The 18,174-nt window shown below is 40.7% G+C and overlaps 1 protein-coding gene across 1 annotated transcript; it reads right to left on the reverse strand.

The window, feature by feature from the left end:
* Positions 1 to 2,146: 2,146 nt before the first annotated feature.
* On the reverse strand, positions 2,147 to 3,229 carry avd (avidin; the record flags this gene model as incomplete). The annotated part of the gene is made up of 4 exons (XM_080845555.1): positions 2,147 to 2,186; positions 2,284 to 2,404; positions 2,584 to 2,794; positions 3,110 to 3,229. The coding sequence occupies 4 exons, from the start codon at positions 3,227 to 3,229 to the stop codon at positions 2,147 to 2,149; spliced, it is 492 nt and encodes a 163-aa protein (XP_080701681.1).
* Positions 3,230 to 18,174: the final 14,945 nt, after the last annotated feature.

Here is an 18,174-nt window from a genome sequence, read left to right on the forward strand (position 1 = left end):
TGCAAACTCTGGAAACAGAGTCCAGCTCCCCTGAGACTCAGGTTGAAAAACAGGGGAGTATCATTGAGGAGCTCAAGGCTAACTTATGACGGAGACTGGCATAAATAAACTGATGAAACTGTGATTAAATGGATCAACACGACTGACACACAATCTTACTCTCACCAGGCAACTGGTTTGTGTTACCATGAAGCCATGTCCTTTCACCACAGTGAATGTTGTTAGGTATTTTGGGTAAAGGATTTTGCAAAGAGCTTTTGTATTCTCAGAAATCTTTAGTGGTGTGACATGTATTGTTGTTGTGTGAAAAAAAAATCATGTTTCTAACAATGGTGCAGAGCTAAAGGCAAATGGACAAGATGGCATTTCCCATAAATCTCTTGCATTTTTGTGTCCGGTTTCTTTGATTCAGACTTTTGTTGCAGTTGTTTACTTTTCCGAGCCAAAAATGAAAAACAATGATTGTAACAAAAGATGCAGACATAAAATGAATCTAAAGACAGTGAAACTCTGTCTCATTGTTCCCTAGGATTTACATTGCTGTTGTGTGCCTGCAGGCATTTAAACTCCCACAGTAATCACTGAATGCTGCATATTTTAATCAGAAATGTATCAAAGTCGATCATTGTTCCCTACAAATAATATAGTAGAGAGTGATCATACTTTCCAGAATATATGAAAATTCCAACCCTAAACTTTCATAATAAAAAACTGATTGCATAATTTCACCCCCCTCAGAAAGACCGAAATTGGCCTTCACAGCAGCTTTGGGTATTTCAGGACAACTGGGACTCTTTCAAGACAATACTCCTGCATAACAAGGTCAAAGCAAACACTGGCAATATCTTAACCACACAAAGAGGTACACCCACCCAGTTCTGTGCTTTTATACCTTTAGTTTGCTGTAACAGAGCAGCTCACCACACACAACTATTGTGTTTTTTCTTTTCATTTCTGTGATGCTCAAGGTGTTCAATTTCTTGTGGGAGTCCTTACGTGTTCCTTTCTCGGCTCATCTTCACTTGTAGTACACTCACTGCGCCGGTGAAACACATCTACTTCTTCCAGTTCCTGGTGACTAGCCACCAGGGCAAGTACAGCCGTGGCTCCATCTACAACAACTCGGAGCAGATGGTGGGCAAGACCTCCAGCCCTTTTCCAGCAGGGGCCATTCTTGAGCTGGTATAGGGAGACAATATCTACCTGCGCCTGCAGACCTACTACCAGCTCTTTGATGAGCACAACCTCAATACCTTCACCTCAATACCTTCAGCGGCTTCCTGCTCTTCCCCATGTTAACACAACACCTGGCTGAGTGGTGGGGGAGTATGAGAAGGAGGAGCACATAGGAAGATCTTTAATTTGTGACTGAATATCAAAGCGCTGTTGTACATGTGCTCAGAGGGGCTGTGTTGTTCAGCATGCTATTTGATCTTTAATTGTGGCCCAGGCAGGAATTAGCTGTGCAAGTTTAAAGACTAAGGATTGAAGTCATTCAGAAAGCTTAAGCAGGTAATCTGATGAAATCATGAACATTCGTTGGCAAGACAGAAATACAGAATCAAGGTATATATAAAAATAAAATAAAAAAAAGACTTCAAAACGACTGTCGCTGCTCAAATTTGACGAACCAATAGAAGTTCTGTATACACCCCTTAGATAAGGATGTTTGACTATAATGCTTAGCCCTGTTTTCATAGTGTTCCTTCACGCTCACATCCTTGTCATCCATTTGTCAGTAATACAATATCGTCCTTGCATTGTCTGAAGATGTAACATGATGTTAGAGAACGGTTAAGAGCATGTTCAAAAGTACTAATTAAAAAAAAAAGCATAGCCCTAAAGAGCAAGGCCACTTCGCCTTGAATTCCTCGAGTGCATGTCTGAATGCATAGATTTGAGAGGGTAAGAGTGACTCACCTCAGCACTCATTCTCAGGAGTATGCTTGGAGGTACTAAAGATCAGTTGTTCATTTAATGTCTAATGGCCTGTGATTTGAACACCAAGGTTCAAGAAAGCTTACATAATATATAAAGCCTGGCTCTGGGTTGCATTTGCAAGAGGACTTTCACTTTGATCAATACCTGATGAGGGAAAAAGAGTCACAAGGCATGGCAAGTGAAGAGCAGGTTCAGTCTTTATTTTTCATGATACAGGAACAAATGTAAAATTGTCTTCACCAAACCTGGATAGGATTCAAGAGGAAATGAGAAAGTTGGCAATCATTTTAAAAGGACAAAATGACGGTGTAAACCATTACATTTAAATTGATTGAAAGATACCTGGTGCTCATCCAGTTTTCTGCGGGATTTTTTGCAACGGAGCGCAACATCCAGTGAGTTTTCAACACTCGCTCTCCATTCGGCATAGCGAAGCACTGGCCCACCCATGAAGTGCAGGATCCTGTCAAACGTGGCACAACCTTTCAAAGAGCTGCGCTTTCATCTCCTCAAAAGCGGAGAATCAGCCATTTATTCTGCACTTACAATAATATTGCCTGGTACGACGTGGGAGACAGGATACTAAATACATTAGTTGGTGACTGCACGGCAATTATTCAGCACTTGACCAAACATGCTCACCCTTCTCCCACAACACCGAGAATGCGACGGTGGACTGCGCCCCCTCGCTGACGAAACCAGTCAAACCGGCTTGCCCATGGAATCCTGCAGCCCCAGGTGAACTTTCGACCGTAGTCATATAAAATCCTTTCAGAATGGAGCCCACGGCGTGCAGATGCAGCAGAGAGCCCTGGTCACTGCGCCAAACTCCGGTAACATTACAATAGCTTCCCTGTGGAACACAAACTCAGCTCTGTTAAAGCCGTATCCTAATGACAAATATGGGGTTCCGTTCTACCTCAAATTTTAGCTCACAGGGTAGCAGCATGTTAGCCATTCTGCCCGACGGATTAAAAAAAATACATAAATTGTGGTCGGTTTAATTGGTTGCAGACTCTTACATCATAATTAAAACACCGAATTTGATTCTGTTAGTAACTGCAAACTACTTAAAGGACTGGCTAGATTGCATTCAATTACGCAGTATCAGGAAATTCAAAGTAGGCTGCATCAACTTATTCATCAGACATCTTAAGCTGGAGGCTACCTTATTAACAGCATACAGCGCTTCAGAGCGCCCTGTTAATGAAACCTCTCCATTAGTAAAATGGACTAGAACAACACAGAGCTCTAGAATCACAATCAACTCAGCAACACGTATCTTCATCCTGACCAACTGATTTTACGTGGCTTGCTGCTCATTTTATGCCGTCAGTCAGACCAATGGACCAATTGAGCCCTGCAAACATTTAATTGATCATGAGTCAGTTTGTCCGTCCATTTTGAGAAGGCCTGCCCATTTTTTTAAAAAGTTTTAATGTGGTGTATGGTTAATGATGATGAATAGAGGGTTCATTTGTTGTTCATAGGCTACAGGAAATGACAAGCCTGAACATTCACAACTTTAAGTTTTTAGATTGTCAAGTTTAAAAATGCACTGGAAAGGAGGTGGACACTGGGTAAATAGAAGGTCCATGTTATATTTATGCCAGGACTTTAAATAAATAGGCAGCTGTATGATGGTTATGTGAACTGACCAGATTTGAGTTTGTGAAAAAAAAGAGGACACTTCGTCACAGGAGGGGGCGGGGTAGTGTATACGGGATCTGGCCCGCGGGCAATACAGATGACCCAGCCCCCTTACCCTTGAAAACGTTTTGATATGCAGATGTCATGTGCTCTTGTAAACAATGCAACTACGGGAAGCGGCAAGGTGCTCTGTGTTGCCAGATTGAAAATAGCGTATCGTACCAAATGCTCAAAATAATCGTATTTGTAGGATAATTATCGTGCATCTGGTAACACTGAGAGGGCGGTTGACCAATGACAGTTCGCTACAGTCAGAGCTCGCGCAAGAAGGTGGAAGGTAAGGGAGATACCTCTTCCAAAACTTGTAAGGGCGTAAACAGTAGTTTGTGAAAGACCCAGAGAAACACAAATATCCCACGAGGCAAAAGTCAGACAATTTTGGAATCCCGTCTCGAAAAGAGGACATGTCCGAGTAAAAGAGTCACCCTACATAACCCCATGAAAGACTGTGCTTCAATATCTCAAAAGGTGCTAATCATGTTTAACTTTCCCATGGCTTTAATCAAGGAGATATCGAAATGAGTTGAACATCTTATCTTTCATTATTGACTCGACCTTCTGTCAAAATGTGCCTGGTCAAACAAATCCTCTGGAGCAATGTATTGGTACAAGTAGGCCCCAATGCCATTCGAGAGGCAGTTTAATGTCAGGATGAGGGCTGCATATGTATTAATGATCCTTCTCCTGTCGTCTGTTGCTGAACTTAAAAACAATGATGATATCAGAAAGAATATTATCCAGGCGGAAAGTAATGGAGGAGAGGATGTTGGAGATGGGAACCTGGTTGACCAGCAAGTTGCCAATCAAGCTGATGTTGGCAGAGAGCTGAGAGAGCTGCAGGCTGTGGTGAAGAAGCTGGGTGAAGTGGCGGTAAGGCACACCGTAGCCCTGACGGCCTCCCAGTCTGAAGTGACGGGTCTGGAGACGCGGCTGAGGGCCGGCGAGCTCAAGGCGGAGGATCAGAGGAAGCTGGCGGCCGGGCAGACGCTGCGCCTGAACTCTGTCACCTCTGACATGAGAGAAGTGGAGTCCAGAGTGGAGACCAGCGAGAGGCAGTCACAGCAGCACCAGACAAAGATCACCCAGCTGGGAATGAAGCTGGAGGTGGCGCAGATGCAGCTGCAGGCCAGCAAGAAACAGGTGGACAGACTCCAGGAGGAAAATGCAGGTATACTCTGATTTTTTTAATTTATTTAAAAACTTACACATTATCTTTTGATGGTAATTCTGATACAATACCTTTGACAGTTTACAGGGTATCTGATAATTATCTCAATAACTTCCTCGAAACTGGAATTACAGAATTATCAACATTTAAATCAAAATCAGCCCTGCGCTACCAAGACCTGAACTGACAAGAGTTCATTATTAACCAAATGAACTGTGATGCCAGTGTCTTCAGGGAAAAAATACTGAGGTGTTTCGTGATCTTTTGATCTTTAGTTACATGAATGTGAATACAATATCAAGAAGAATATAAAAGAAAGTGAAAAGTAATACAATCACAGCGCTGGTGTTTTCTTTTAATCTCCAACTGTGATATTATGTGTATTGTATTTATGTCACTGCAGCCATGGAAACCAGACTGGAAGCCAGTGAGAGCTGTGTTAGTGAGATGAAGAAGATGTACGAAGGTAACGTAGATAATGAGCCAAAAATAGTAACAGTAAACAAAACCACAAATCAACTCACAATAAATATGAATGAGCAAATGAGCTATATGAGCATATGAATGTGTGTTTCTTTGTTGCACAAATGGCCTACCTGAAAGTCATGGAGGCCAGACTGAGAATAAGTGAAGACAAGGTGGACCAGCTTGAAAGACAGCAGACAGGTATCATTTTTGGTGTCACAAGTTACAGCGTAAACACATGGTAAATGATCGATTTGATTGAGTAAAGATTTGTCCCATTCTGTCACGGCTCCAGCTCAAGAACTCACATTAGAGATCCTCGAAAACAAGTCAAGCACCATGGAGAGTCAGGTGAAACAACAACAGACAGTGGTGATGGAGATGGATGTTCAAGTTGCTATATTAAGAAGAGAGAATGCAGGTAAACTGATGCTCAGAAGAACAGTGTAGCTTGTGCATAGTCAATTCATAATGTACGCCTTGGTAGAGCATCATCTTGGAAATAAGTAACTCTGTATGGGAAAAAGATTGGTGTGATTTAATGCTCGATTCTTACTGTCTTATAACCAATCTACTTGAACCCATAGAATGAGAGTAAGATTTTTTTTTCTCTGTCATTTTGGTACATTTCTCAGATCAAAATTAAAACTCTAAACTGTTTTTCAACTTCCATGGAGTCACCTGTGCGCAATTCTCATTCTCTCAGAGAGGATGCGCCGGGCCAGCATGAGGGAAATCCATTACTGTAACAGTGTGACAATATATCAGACAGCAACTGAGATATGTACCCTTGTAAGCATGTCATTTTAGATAGTTCCCATTTTTAAGGTTAAGATTCTGTTTTCCTACTCATTTCAGACCTGGCATTAGATGTGGGGGCTATACACATGATGTCAAACTCGACTGAGATACTGGTTCAGAAACAGGGGAGTCAGGTGGTGGCACTGAAGACAGACGTTGAGAACATAAAGAAGGAAAATGCAGGTAAACAGTGTAAAAAGCACACCAGTGTCATCATGAGGTTGGTTGAGTGAGGATACTCTGTGATTTAGGTTCAGGCTGCTTCCTACAGTAACTACATCCTAAGCCAGTCAAATGTAAAAAGAGTGGTTTATCACTGACATAATTGATAATTTAATAGATGTTGGAGAATCAACAAAACAAAATCACACACAAATAATACAACAAGTCAAATACCATATGCACTGTGCAATGCTATACTTCTGTTCAGTATACTATACCATCCCTTTTATTTAAGATCAGTTCATAGGGTAGAATACAATATTGCTACAGTCATTAGCAGTCTGCTCTTACTATGGTCAGACCTCTGTATTGATCAAAATGTCCAGACGTATTATTCATGCTGTACAGACCTACACAGCACATGGGTCAGAATGTAACCGTCTTGTGGTCCTCGTTGAGATTATCTTTGAGATTGTGCCCTTTATTTCCGAATGTAGGCTTTATTTTTAGCCATTGATCAGAACAAGGCATTGTCAATAAACAAATATAGGTTCATCTGACATTTAGAATTTTACATTTCATTACGAAACCATCTCTTTCTCACTCCATTTCTCACTCTCTCTCTCGCGTTCTCTCTCTTGTGTGTGTGTGTGTGTGTGTGTGTGTGTGTGTGTTTTTTTGTGTATGTGTGTGTGTGTGTGGGTGTGTGTGTGTTTTCTCTTTGCCTCTTGCTCCCTCCTACTGTCAGCCCAGAGCATGGAATTGGTAGCCCTGCATGACATATCCAACTCCACAGGGACGTGCTTAGAGGAACAGCAGGCAGCAGTGGTGCAGGTGAAGTCTACAGTAAACACGCTGGAAAAAGAGAATGCAGGTATATAAGAATGCACTTTCACAGCATACAGAAATGACTTCCTTACTCAGATCTCCAGATTTGTACAAAGGAAAAATAGACATTTATTTGACCATTATAGATTTGTAACATTATGACTATCACAGTTAGACTGTAGGCAAACAAATAGATGTATTTGATAGGACATTTATTAACCACAAAACCGAGATGTTGGGTTCATGGTGTCAGTTTCCAGAAAGTATTTGTGCAAAATGTAAATCTCTAAAGCAGAAAGGTAGAGTTTTTGGTGTCACAAGTTACAGCATAACTACATGGTAAATTATCTGTTCACTTGAGTAAAAATGTGTCCCATTCTGTCACGGCTCCAGCTCAAGAACTCACATTAGAGACCCTCAAAAACAAGTCAAGCACCATGGAGAGTCAGGTGAAGCAACAGCAGACAGCGGTGATGGAGATGGATGTTCAAGTTGCTATATTAAGAAAAGACAATGCAGGTAAACTGCAAAAAGAGGGCAAGAATGATCCTCAGATGAACAGTGTAGCTTGTGCATAGTCAATTCTTAATGGATGCAGTGGTAAAGCATCGTCTTGGAAATTAGTAACTCTGTATGGGAAATAGATTGGTGTGATTTCATGCTTGATTGTGATTACTGTCATTATAACCAATCTTTTTTAAAATCTCCACTGTCCTAAGAGAAGTCAGATTTCTGCTAGCCAAGTAATGTTAAAGAGTCTGTTAAGAAAGGTATTACAGATTTAGAATGTTCCGTTTGTTTGTTTTAATTCAACAAGATAATCACATTTTATGGTAATTTTCTACATACATGCAATGCAAAACTATCATTTGTTTTCCAACTTTGGCCTCATTTTTACATTTAAGCTCAAACCTCTGAGCTCTCAGCATTAGGTGAAAGATCAGGGGCCTTGGAGAGCCAGGTGGAAGCGCAAATCTCTGCAGTGGAGAAGCTGGAAGAGGGGATGGACATCCTGAACACAGAGCATGCAGGTGAGAGGAAATTAGAGGAGATGGCATTATAATCAAGCAGCAATTAACCCAAAACAAACAATCATCTTTATGAGCTTGTTCATTAGTTGCAATCAGGTAACCTTATTTATTTTCCTACAGTGAGCATTAGAAATGGCCAATAGATGGCGCTGTTTAGCAAGAAAACAGGAATGCTGAACGTGTGCAAGCCTGACAAAAAGTACTTCACTGCGTGAAAAGAGGTGTATCCAGGACTCCTGCACTACTCAGTACTTCCAGACACTCCATAGATAACTGGGTGTATCTGGGAGTTTGCTGTCCTGTCAAACAATCCCAGATTCTCCTGGATATGTACCAGGTTTGGGGGCCTGCCTGGACCATTACTTGCCATGCTGAAGAATCTCCCTGCTTGTCAGGGAACATTTGCATTTCACACCTTTGGGCCACAAGGTAATCTTCAATTGGTCAAAAGTCTTACCTTGGATTTGTGGCACAATATCTTGCCCCTCCTCTAAACCCCATTGGTCGAGTATGTGTCCTTTTGAACACCCTTTTTCTAATGTCAGTGTGGCGACGGACATTCATGAGTGCCATTTTCTCTCCCGACTGCTCAGCCAAAGATTCATAAGCAATGCTGAGATATCCCCAGTGTTGGGTCTGTGATGAGATGAGCTCTTTTCCCAAAACCACAATAATTAAACGAACAAAGTATAGCTTTGCATACAACGAAATTTGAAGCACCGCTACTGTTGGTTCTATGAGGAACAACATATTACAACAAAAAAATATGCAATAAACTAAAGAAAAGAAGAAGTAAAAAAGATAACAAACTGCAATTCCAATTTACACAATGTGCAATGGTATGGAGTACAAGTACTCCCCTGAGGTACGTTGCAAAATTGAACAGTACTTACATATCCTCCGAGCAGGAATAGAAGTGACATTATTGTCTTACACTGAAATGGAATAAAGTGACTCGCAGTAGAATAGAGTGACTGAAGTAGTATTATTGCACATTTGATATTCCACATTTAAGTGCATGTGGGACTTTATTGTTCTGATAGCTGTTGGGAAAAAACTGTCCTTTAGACATGTGGTCTTTGCTCTTGAGGACATGTAGCTCCTGCCAGATGGCAGGAGATTAAACAGCTGGTAGCCTGGGTGTGATGTGTTTGTCCTTGTTTTGGCCCTTCTGAAGTAGCAGGAGGAGGCACTGTTTTCCATGGAGGGCAGTGAGCAGCCAATGATTTTTTTGGGCTGTGTTAATAATTCTTTGGAGGGCTCTCTTGTCGGCCGCAGTACAACCGGAGTACCACAACGAAATGCTGAACGCCAGTACACTTTCGATGGCGGAGTGGTAAAAGGCCACCAGCAGGTTACATTCCAGGTGTTTTTTCCTGAGAACTCTCAGGAAGTGCAACTGCTGTTGTGCCTTTTTGACCAATGCTGAGGTGTTTACTGACCAGGAAAGGTCATCAGATATGTGGGTTATGAAGGTGTGGACTTTTTTCCACGCAGTCCAGTGGAGTGGGGTCGACACTTTGCCTCCTGTAGTCCAGAATGAGGTGTTGCCGTGCTCTTTAATCATCTGATCACAGTGGTTTCACCAGAAAATGACCAAGTTCATACAGGAAACGGGAGAGGCGCCCCTAATTAGTGACAACACAACCTATCCAATCACCTTCGCTCTCATACGCCCGCGATAGTTTAAATCCTCCGGTCTCCAGGCTCACTCAGCTTGAGTTGATGCCGCTATTTGCTCCCTCCTCCTCCCCAGCTCCACCTGTCTAGATCTGCTTATAGTTAAAGGGGGTTTTCGTTAAATCCTGCTTGTAATTATTGTGGCAGTAATTTACAGTGTAAATTGTGTTTAAGCAGCAGTTGCAATGTGCAGCTTTATCTTGTGCAGCAGTTGCAATGTGCAACTTTATCTTGCTGCAGCAGCTTGAGCAGATCTAGGGCGCCATGACCAAACATACTACCTTGTACTTACATTAAATAAAATCTTTTACTTACTCTGAGAGTTTCCTGTCTGAAATGTAATGATGGTGTTGGTGGGATGGGTACTAAGAGTACCATATGTCAGTGCTATGAAATTTGATTTTTACAGCCACAATCATCTGCCACAGTAACTTTATGTTTCTGTACATTTTATAGTATATTTCTGAGCCCCCTTCAGACCATTGCCTGTTATTAGCATTTGAAAGGCCAAGCCATCAACTAAAGATTGTGGTCAAGCGGCTTCCAGAAAACTACATACGCCCATACATTAATATTTTGTCCCAAAACTCCTGGATAGACCTCTTTTCAAACAGTGCTAACTGTTGCCGATATATGCCATTTTTCATGATGTGCCTTTATAAAGAAAGCTAATTTAACCCTTGGTAGTGCCACATAAGCGACTAATTAAAAAAACATGTACACAATGCAGTTTTCATTAAAATATAGATATCAGATATGCACCAAAATATACAGTAAATATGCACCAGATTATACCTGTCCACAATATTATTTTGTGTGCCAATATGCATCATCCTTTTCATATGTCAAATGGTTTATGATGCCTCTGTGACGACAGCGCAAGTTCTGGAATTAAGAGCCCTTATCATCAGATCAAACACCAGTGAGAATCTGCTGAACAGTCAGATGAGTTTGGTGACAGAGCTGAGGACAGATATGGAGGAGCTGAAGAGGGAGAATGCTGGTACAATTCTGATAAATTGTCATTCATAATACCCATTTTCAGTTAGAATGGCTGTAAGAGTATTTTTTGCCTTGTTATGATAACTTTTCGGTATATACCTTACTTTCAAACTATTGCTATTCATAATGGCAGTGACCAAAAATAAAGTAGTATGTCAGAAATTCATTTCAAGGTTGATTGTTTTGTATGATGACTGATATTTCACTTGTGTTGTGGAAATCACAGACAGACCTAAGGTTGGATTTTCAGCCTCCATAGGTGGTAAGGGATATGTGGGTCCATTCTCATCGGTCACAAAAATTGTCTACAAAAATGTCTTCTCAAACATTGGAAACCAGTACGACTCAGCAACAGGTAATTAAGAGAATTATTTAGCTTTTTTGTAATATTGCACCAAAATATACCTTGCAAGTGTGTTAACGTTTCACATAATCAGCTCACATAATCAGCTAATCAAGGAACAACTTTATTCAATGTGTAGCATCACCAAATGTTACAGTAAGCATAGAGTAAGTGCAAGTTAGCTGTATGACTTTAAAAAACACGCTATTCTCAAGTACAATTAAAACACACTAGATCTAGACTGTGTGTGAACTACACTGGTTAAAATGATTGTGTCTGCCTAATGTGATTATGTCTGTGGTTTCTTCTGTTTTTATTTTGTATGTCTTTGATTGATTCATACAGGTATCTTCACAGCTTCAGTAAAGGGACTCTATTACTTCAGATTCACAACTTGTGGACGGCTGGACCCAGATCAAGTAACAGGGGCCTACCTTATGAAAAATGACCAGGCCATTGCATTTGTGGCTGAGTGGGATACACACAGCCACTTCAGATATGCATCTAATGCAGCTGTCCTTCAGCTGGATGTGGGAGACATTGTTTACCTCCAGCTCCCCAAGGGTTACAGAGTCTTTGATGATCACAATAATGTCAGCACCTTTAGTGGTTTCTTGGTGTCACCACTGTGAAAATAGTGATGAATGTGTGGCAATTAAAAGCAATAAATAAAAGGAACATAAAATATGGTAACCTTTATATTGAGTGTCATTCTTTTCTCCAGGATCATTCAGGAGTATTTGAGGCAAAATGCTAATGTTCTACAAGACATTTTACAAAATGTAGATGTCAATGTAGACACCAAACTGATGAAAACTCTCTTTTGTGGGAACACTTTTTTTTTAAAGCAAATACAGTACACTCCAATGTAGACATGTCCGTATAGGAATAATACTGGAGAGAATATCAGGGGGAAATGCAACATTCCTGTTGTTGACACCATGACCCCAACACCCATACAAATAGCTTCTACTGTATGCATGGAAAGCTAATTTAGTCAGCCGGTTAGTTTCCCACACACAGATAGGAAGGTTCACGTGAACGGCCATACCATGAATAGCAAACAAGCCTTATCACAGTTCTTTTAAAAAAAGAAAAAATAACTCCACTCCATATATAAACCGACAATGATTGACGCCATTCAGCTTGTTGACCCGTAAGCCAAATTCTACAATGATAGTAAAATTGGCACTGGTGTTGCTGTTTGTTGGGTGTCGGACAGAGGCTAGTAGAGAGCTCAGTCAGGATGGCCTTGTTAAACAATCAGATATCCAAACTCAGCTGAAAGAGCTGCAGGCTGTAGTGAAGAAGCTGGGGGAAGTGGCAGTGAGGCACACCATAGCCCTGACGGCCACCAAGTCTGAAGTGAATGGCTTGGAGACGCGGCTGAGGGCCGGCGAGCTCAAGGCGGAGGATCAGAGGGAGCACCTGACCACGTTCACCTCTGATATGAGAGATGTGGAGTCCAGAGTGGAGACCAGCGAGAAGCAGTCACAGCAGCACCAGACAAAGATCACCCAGCTGGGAATGAAGCTGGAGGTTGCGCAGATGCAGCTGCAGGCCAGCAAGAAAAAGGTGGACAGACTCCAGGAGGAGAACACAGGTACTATTTCTGATCAAAACAAAACAAATAATCAATTTTCGGCTCAAAATAAAGAACTCCAATTCCCATGAGCCTTGGTAATGATCATAACGTTAGACTTATACTATCTATGATGAGGCTTTTAGAGCAAAGTATAGACTAATTTGGTGGACAGGAAAGGTGAAGGAGTTGCAACAAGAGAATGCAGGTAAGAAGGCAAATGTAGCACTCAATTTAGCTGCTACTAGCCAAAATAAACACTGATGTAAAAAAAAAAAAACAGAGGCAAAAACAGTAACATAATAGCTGTCAGTAACACAGGTACCTATCAAAGTGAACACTGCTCATAAAAAATAAAACACTCACTAAGGGGCTCTGCAAAGATTTTTTTTCCAGCTACCTGCAATGTTAATCATCTCTATGCATGCCTATTGCTCAACTTAAAATGTTAGCTCTGTAGGAACAATCATCCTGTGTACTCATTGCCTAGTCCTGTGTTGTCTTTTCCTTTTTTTATTTTTTTTTTATATTTAGTTACCTTTGAGCGGGGGTAGGGCATTCTGATGACTTTATTGTGTATGTTATAATATGTTATGTCTATGTAATGATGATTTTGACTACACCAATTATGCAACTATGTATATTGTGCTGTATAATAATTTGAAAATCCCAATAAAAAAAAAGAAAAAGTGAACACGGCTCATGAAATATTTTGCTCCTTTGTCATTTCAGTCCTAGCTTCTGAGCTCCGGGACCTTGCTTTGAGGTCAAACTCCACTGAAGGCCTAGTTGAGGAACAGCAGACTACTTTGGGAACACTGGAATATGAAACACAGACACTGAAGACAGAAAATGCAGGTAAGCTGAAATGAGGGTGAAAACACTGCCTATGGACTGTTCAACTGACATGGGCTTTGTTGTTACTAATAGATAGATACGCACATGGCCAACTGAAAAAGTAGAAAGAAACAGGTGGACAGACTCCAGGTGGAAACACTATTTCAGGTACTATTTCTGATAAAGACAAAACAATAATCAGATTCTCACTCCTAGACTAACGCTATTCATGATGAGGCTTTTAGAGCAAATTATTTGGAAATCCCAAGTTACCATACAACAAAAAATAAACCCACAATTAATGGTAAATGTAAGACACTTTGTTGTTTAATCATCATTTTTGAGTTTACTATGTATTGTCCCTCCCTGTAAAAAAAATACATTTTCCAAAAAAGTGTATTATTGCAAAGCTGATGCATCGACAAACAAACCATTTGACTGAATGTTCTCTGCATAGTCCAAGCGACTCAACTGAGCAACATGGAGGCCAAGTTGAAGGCTGCTGAAAACCAGCTGGAGCAAGTGAAGACTGTGAATGAAGGTACTGATTCAGCTTTTTGACCCCAAAAACTTCAGTTGAATACGCTCTAAACATATGCTCCACTTGGGTGTTTGGCTCAGCTCAAGCTCGTGAACTGGAGGAGCTCAGTGTGAAGTCATCTACAACTGAGGATGAGCTGAGGCAGTACCAGACTACAGTGGTGGACTTAACAGGAAAGGTGAAGGAGATACAACAAGAGAATGATGGTAAGAAGTCAAACGTAGCGGCCAATTTAGCTGCTACTAACCAAAATAAACACTGATGTTAAAAAAAGCCACCGTAGTGGTAATACAATAGCTGTCAGTATCACAGGTACCTGTCAAAGTGAGCATTGGTCATCAAATATTTTACTCCTTCGCCATTTCAGTCCAAGGTTCTGAGCTCCGGGACCTTGCTTTGAGGTCAAATTCCACTGAAGGCCTAGTTGAGGAACAGCAGACTGCTTTGGGAACACTGGAATATGAAACACAGACACTGAAGACAGAAAATGCAGGTAGGCTGAAGTGAGGGTGAAAACACTGCCTATGGTCTGTTCCAACTGAGATGTGTTTTGTTGTTACTAATAGACAGATAGATAGATAGATAGATAGATAGATAGATAGATAGATAGATAGATACGCACATGGCCAACTGAAAGAGTAAAAAGAAACAGGTGGACAGACTCCAGGTGGAAAACACAGGTACTATTTCTGATAAAAACAAAACAAATAATCAGATTTTCACTCAAAATATAGAACTCCAATTCCCATGAGCCTTGGTAATGATCATAACCGTTAGACTGACGCTATTTATGATGAGGCTTTTAGAGCAAATTATTTGGAAATCCCAAGTTACCATACAACAAAAAATAGACCCACAATTAATGCTAAATGTAAGACACTTTGTTGTTTAATCATCATTTTGAGTTTACTAGGTATTGTCCCTTCCTGTAAAAAAGACATCTTCAAAATAAAGTGGTTTTGCAAAGCTGGTGCATCAACAAACAAACCATTTGACTGAATGTTCTCTGCATAGTCCAAGCGACTCAACTGAGCAACATGGAGGCCAAGTTGAAGGCTGCTGAAAACCAACTCGAGCAAGTGCAGACTGTGAATGAAGGTACTGATTCAGCTTTTTGACCTCCAAAAACTTCAGTTGAATACGCTCTAAACATATGCTCCACTTGTGTGTTTGGCTCAGCTCAAGCTCGTGAACTGGAGGAGCTCAGTGTGAAGTCATCTACAACTGAGGATGAGCTGAGGCAGCACCAGACTGCAGTGGTGGACTTAACAGGAAAGGTGAAGGAGATACAACAAGAGAATGCAGGTAAGAAGTCAAATGTAGCGGCCAATTTAGCTGCTACTAGCCAAAAGAAACACTGATGTTAAAAGAAAGCCACCGTAGCAGTAATACAATAGCTGTCAGTATCACAGGTACCTGTCAAAGTGAGCATTGGTCATCAAATATTTTACTCCTTCGCCATTTCAGTCCAAGCTTCTGAGCTCCGGGACCTTGCCATTAGGACAAATTCCACTGAAGGCCTAGTTGAGGAACAGCAGACTGCTTTGGAAACTTTGGAATATGAAACACAGACACTGAAGAAAGAAAATGCAGGTAGGCTCAAGTTAGGTTGAAAACACTGCCTATGGTCTGTTCCAACTGAGATGGGTTTTGTTGTTGATACTGGGGATTATTTCTGTATAAACACTTTAATTACTTATAGATAGATGGATAGATAGATAGAAAGATCCATCCATCCATCCATCCCTCCATCCATACATCCATCCATCCATACATACATCCATCCATCCATCCATCCATACATACATCCATCCATACATACATACATACATACATACATACATACATACATACATACATACATACACGCACACATACACGCACACATACATTCACACAAACAAAAATACATATATACCTATGCGCAAAGCCATCTAAAAGAGTAGCAGGAAGCAGCAGGACAGACTACAGGAGGGAAACACAGGTACTATTTCTGATCTAAACAAAACAAATAATCAGATTCTCATTCAAAATAAGGAACTCCGATTCCCATGAGCCTTGGTTATGATCATAACTATTAGACCTACACTATTTATGATGAAGCTTTTAGAGCAAATTATTTGGAACTCCCAAGTTACCATTCTACAAAAAATAAAGCCGCAATTAATGCTAAATATAAGACACTTTGATGCTTCATCATCGTTTTTTGAGTTTACAAAGTATTGTCCCTTGCTGTAAAAAAGACAAAAAGTGTATTATTGCAAAACTGGGGCACCAATCTTTTGACTGAATGTTCTCTGCATAGTCCAAGCGACTCACCTGAGCAACATGGAGGCCAAGTTGAAGGCTGCTGAAAACCAGCTGGAGCAAGTGAAGACTGTGAATGAAGGTACTGATTCAGCTTTTTGACCACAAAAACTTCAGTTGAATATGCTCTAAACATATGCTCCACTTGTGTGTTTGGCTCAGCTCAAGCTCGTGAACTGGAGGAGCTCAGTGTGAAGTCATCTACAACTGAGGATGAGCTGAGGCAGTACCAGACTGCAGTGGTGGACTTAACAGGAAAGGTGAAGGAGATACAACAAGAGAATGCAGGTAAGAAGGCAAATGTAGCGGCCAATTTAGCTGCTACTTGCTAAAATAACACTGTTGTACAAAAAAAGACACAGTAACAGTAATGCAATAGCTGTCAGTAACACAGGTGTCTGTCAAAGTGAACACTGCTTATTCAATATTTTACTCCTTTGTCATTTCAGTCCAAGCTTCTGAGCTCCAGGACCTTGCCATGAGGTCAAATTCCACTGTAAGCCTAGTTGAGGAACAGCAGACTGCTTTGGGAACACTGGAATATGAAACACAGACACTGAAGACAGAAAATGCAGGTAGGCTGAAATGAGGGTGAAAACACTGCCTATGGACTGTTCCACTGAGATGTGTTTTGTTGTTGATACTGGGGTTTATTTATGTATTAACACTATAATTACTAATAGATAGATAGATAGATAGATAGATAATTAGATATGGCCAACTGAAAGAGTAGCTGTTGTAATTTTAAGGCTGTGCACTGACACCAGTACAAAGCAGAGGCACCTAATGTGAAGGAAATGTAAAGTTAGTTTTTGCTTGTGTTCAGGGATAATTAACGAGCTGGTAAGCACAAACATACCTCAAGATCAGTAAACATTTTAGCCACCAGATCATTCTATCTAATCTTAGTTATCTTGTATACTTGTGCCTCCTTAGTATAAACAAATCTAGACGAACCACATAAGTGAGAGAATGAGCATGTTTGCTTAAAATACCATAGTCTTGTGATTTTATTCAGTTTGATTGTCAGTCATGATAAAATATGATATACATAATCTGCATACGATACAACTAAGTAGATTATGAAATGTTAATTAAACTGACCTTTACAGGGAAAAAGGGTATACCAAATCTAAAGATCCACGATCATTACTGGAGGTCTTCAGAAAACTCCTATTATCTAAATATGAAAATCTCGCTCTGAAAATGCTGTCAGGGCCCATAATTCTTAGCATTGCCCTGTCATTGCTACACACACGTTAGATATTCAAGGACATATAGGACATTACATATGTTGCTTAACATACATTTAAAGCAGTATATGGGTATAATGATCTGACCTGGGGCATTTCTAGACACTGAAAACATCAGGGGCTAAGTCAGGTTTGTCTGGGGCTTGTCTTTTTTTTAATGGCATTGGTAGGTTGGGGAGGTAAGATTACATGCGTGACAAAAGAGAAAAAAACGTGTATCCCTATAGCCTATATGTGTGTGTTTTGTTCCCCAAGTGTACTTTGGCAATATTGTTTCTATTTGAAATGAATGGAGGGAGAGAGAGAGAGAGAGAGAGAGAGAGAGAGAGAGAGAGAGAGAGAGAGAGAGAGAGAGAGAGAGAGAGACCTTCACTTGACAGACTTGGACGTCAGTTCAGTGTAGTTCACTGCTCACGGCTTGATTACTCCCCTCTTCTTTGGATGCTGCAAGTCAAGTTCCACTCTGTTACACAGTCTGTCTGTTTTACAATAAACACCTCGGTTTTCAGAGTTAAAATACTCG

Source organism: Sprattus sprattus, assembly GCF_963457725.1.
Source record: "Sprattus sprattus genome assembly, chromosome: 1".
Taxonomy (NCBI): Eukaryota; Metazoa; Chordata; class Actinopteri; order Clupeiformes; family Clupeidae; genus Sprattus; species Sprattus sprattus.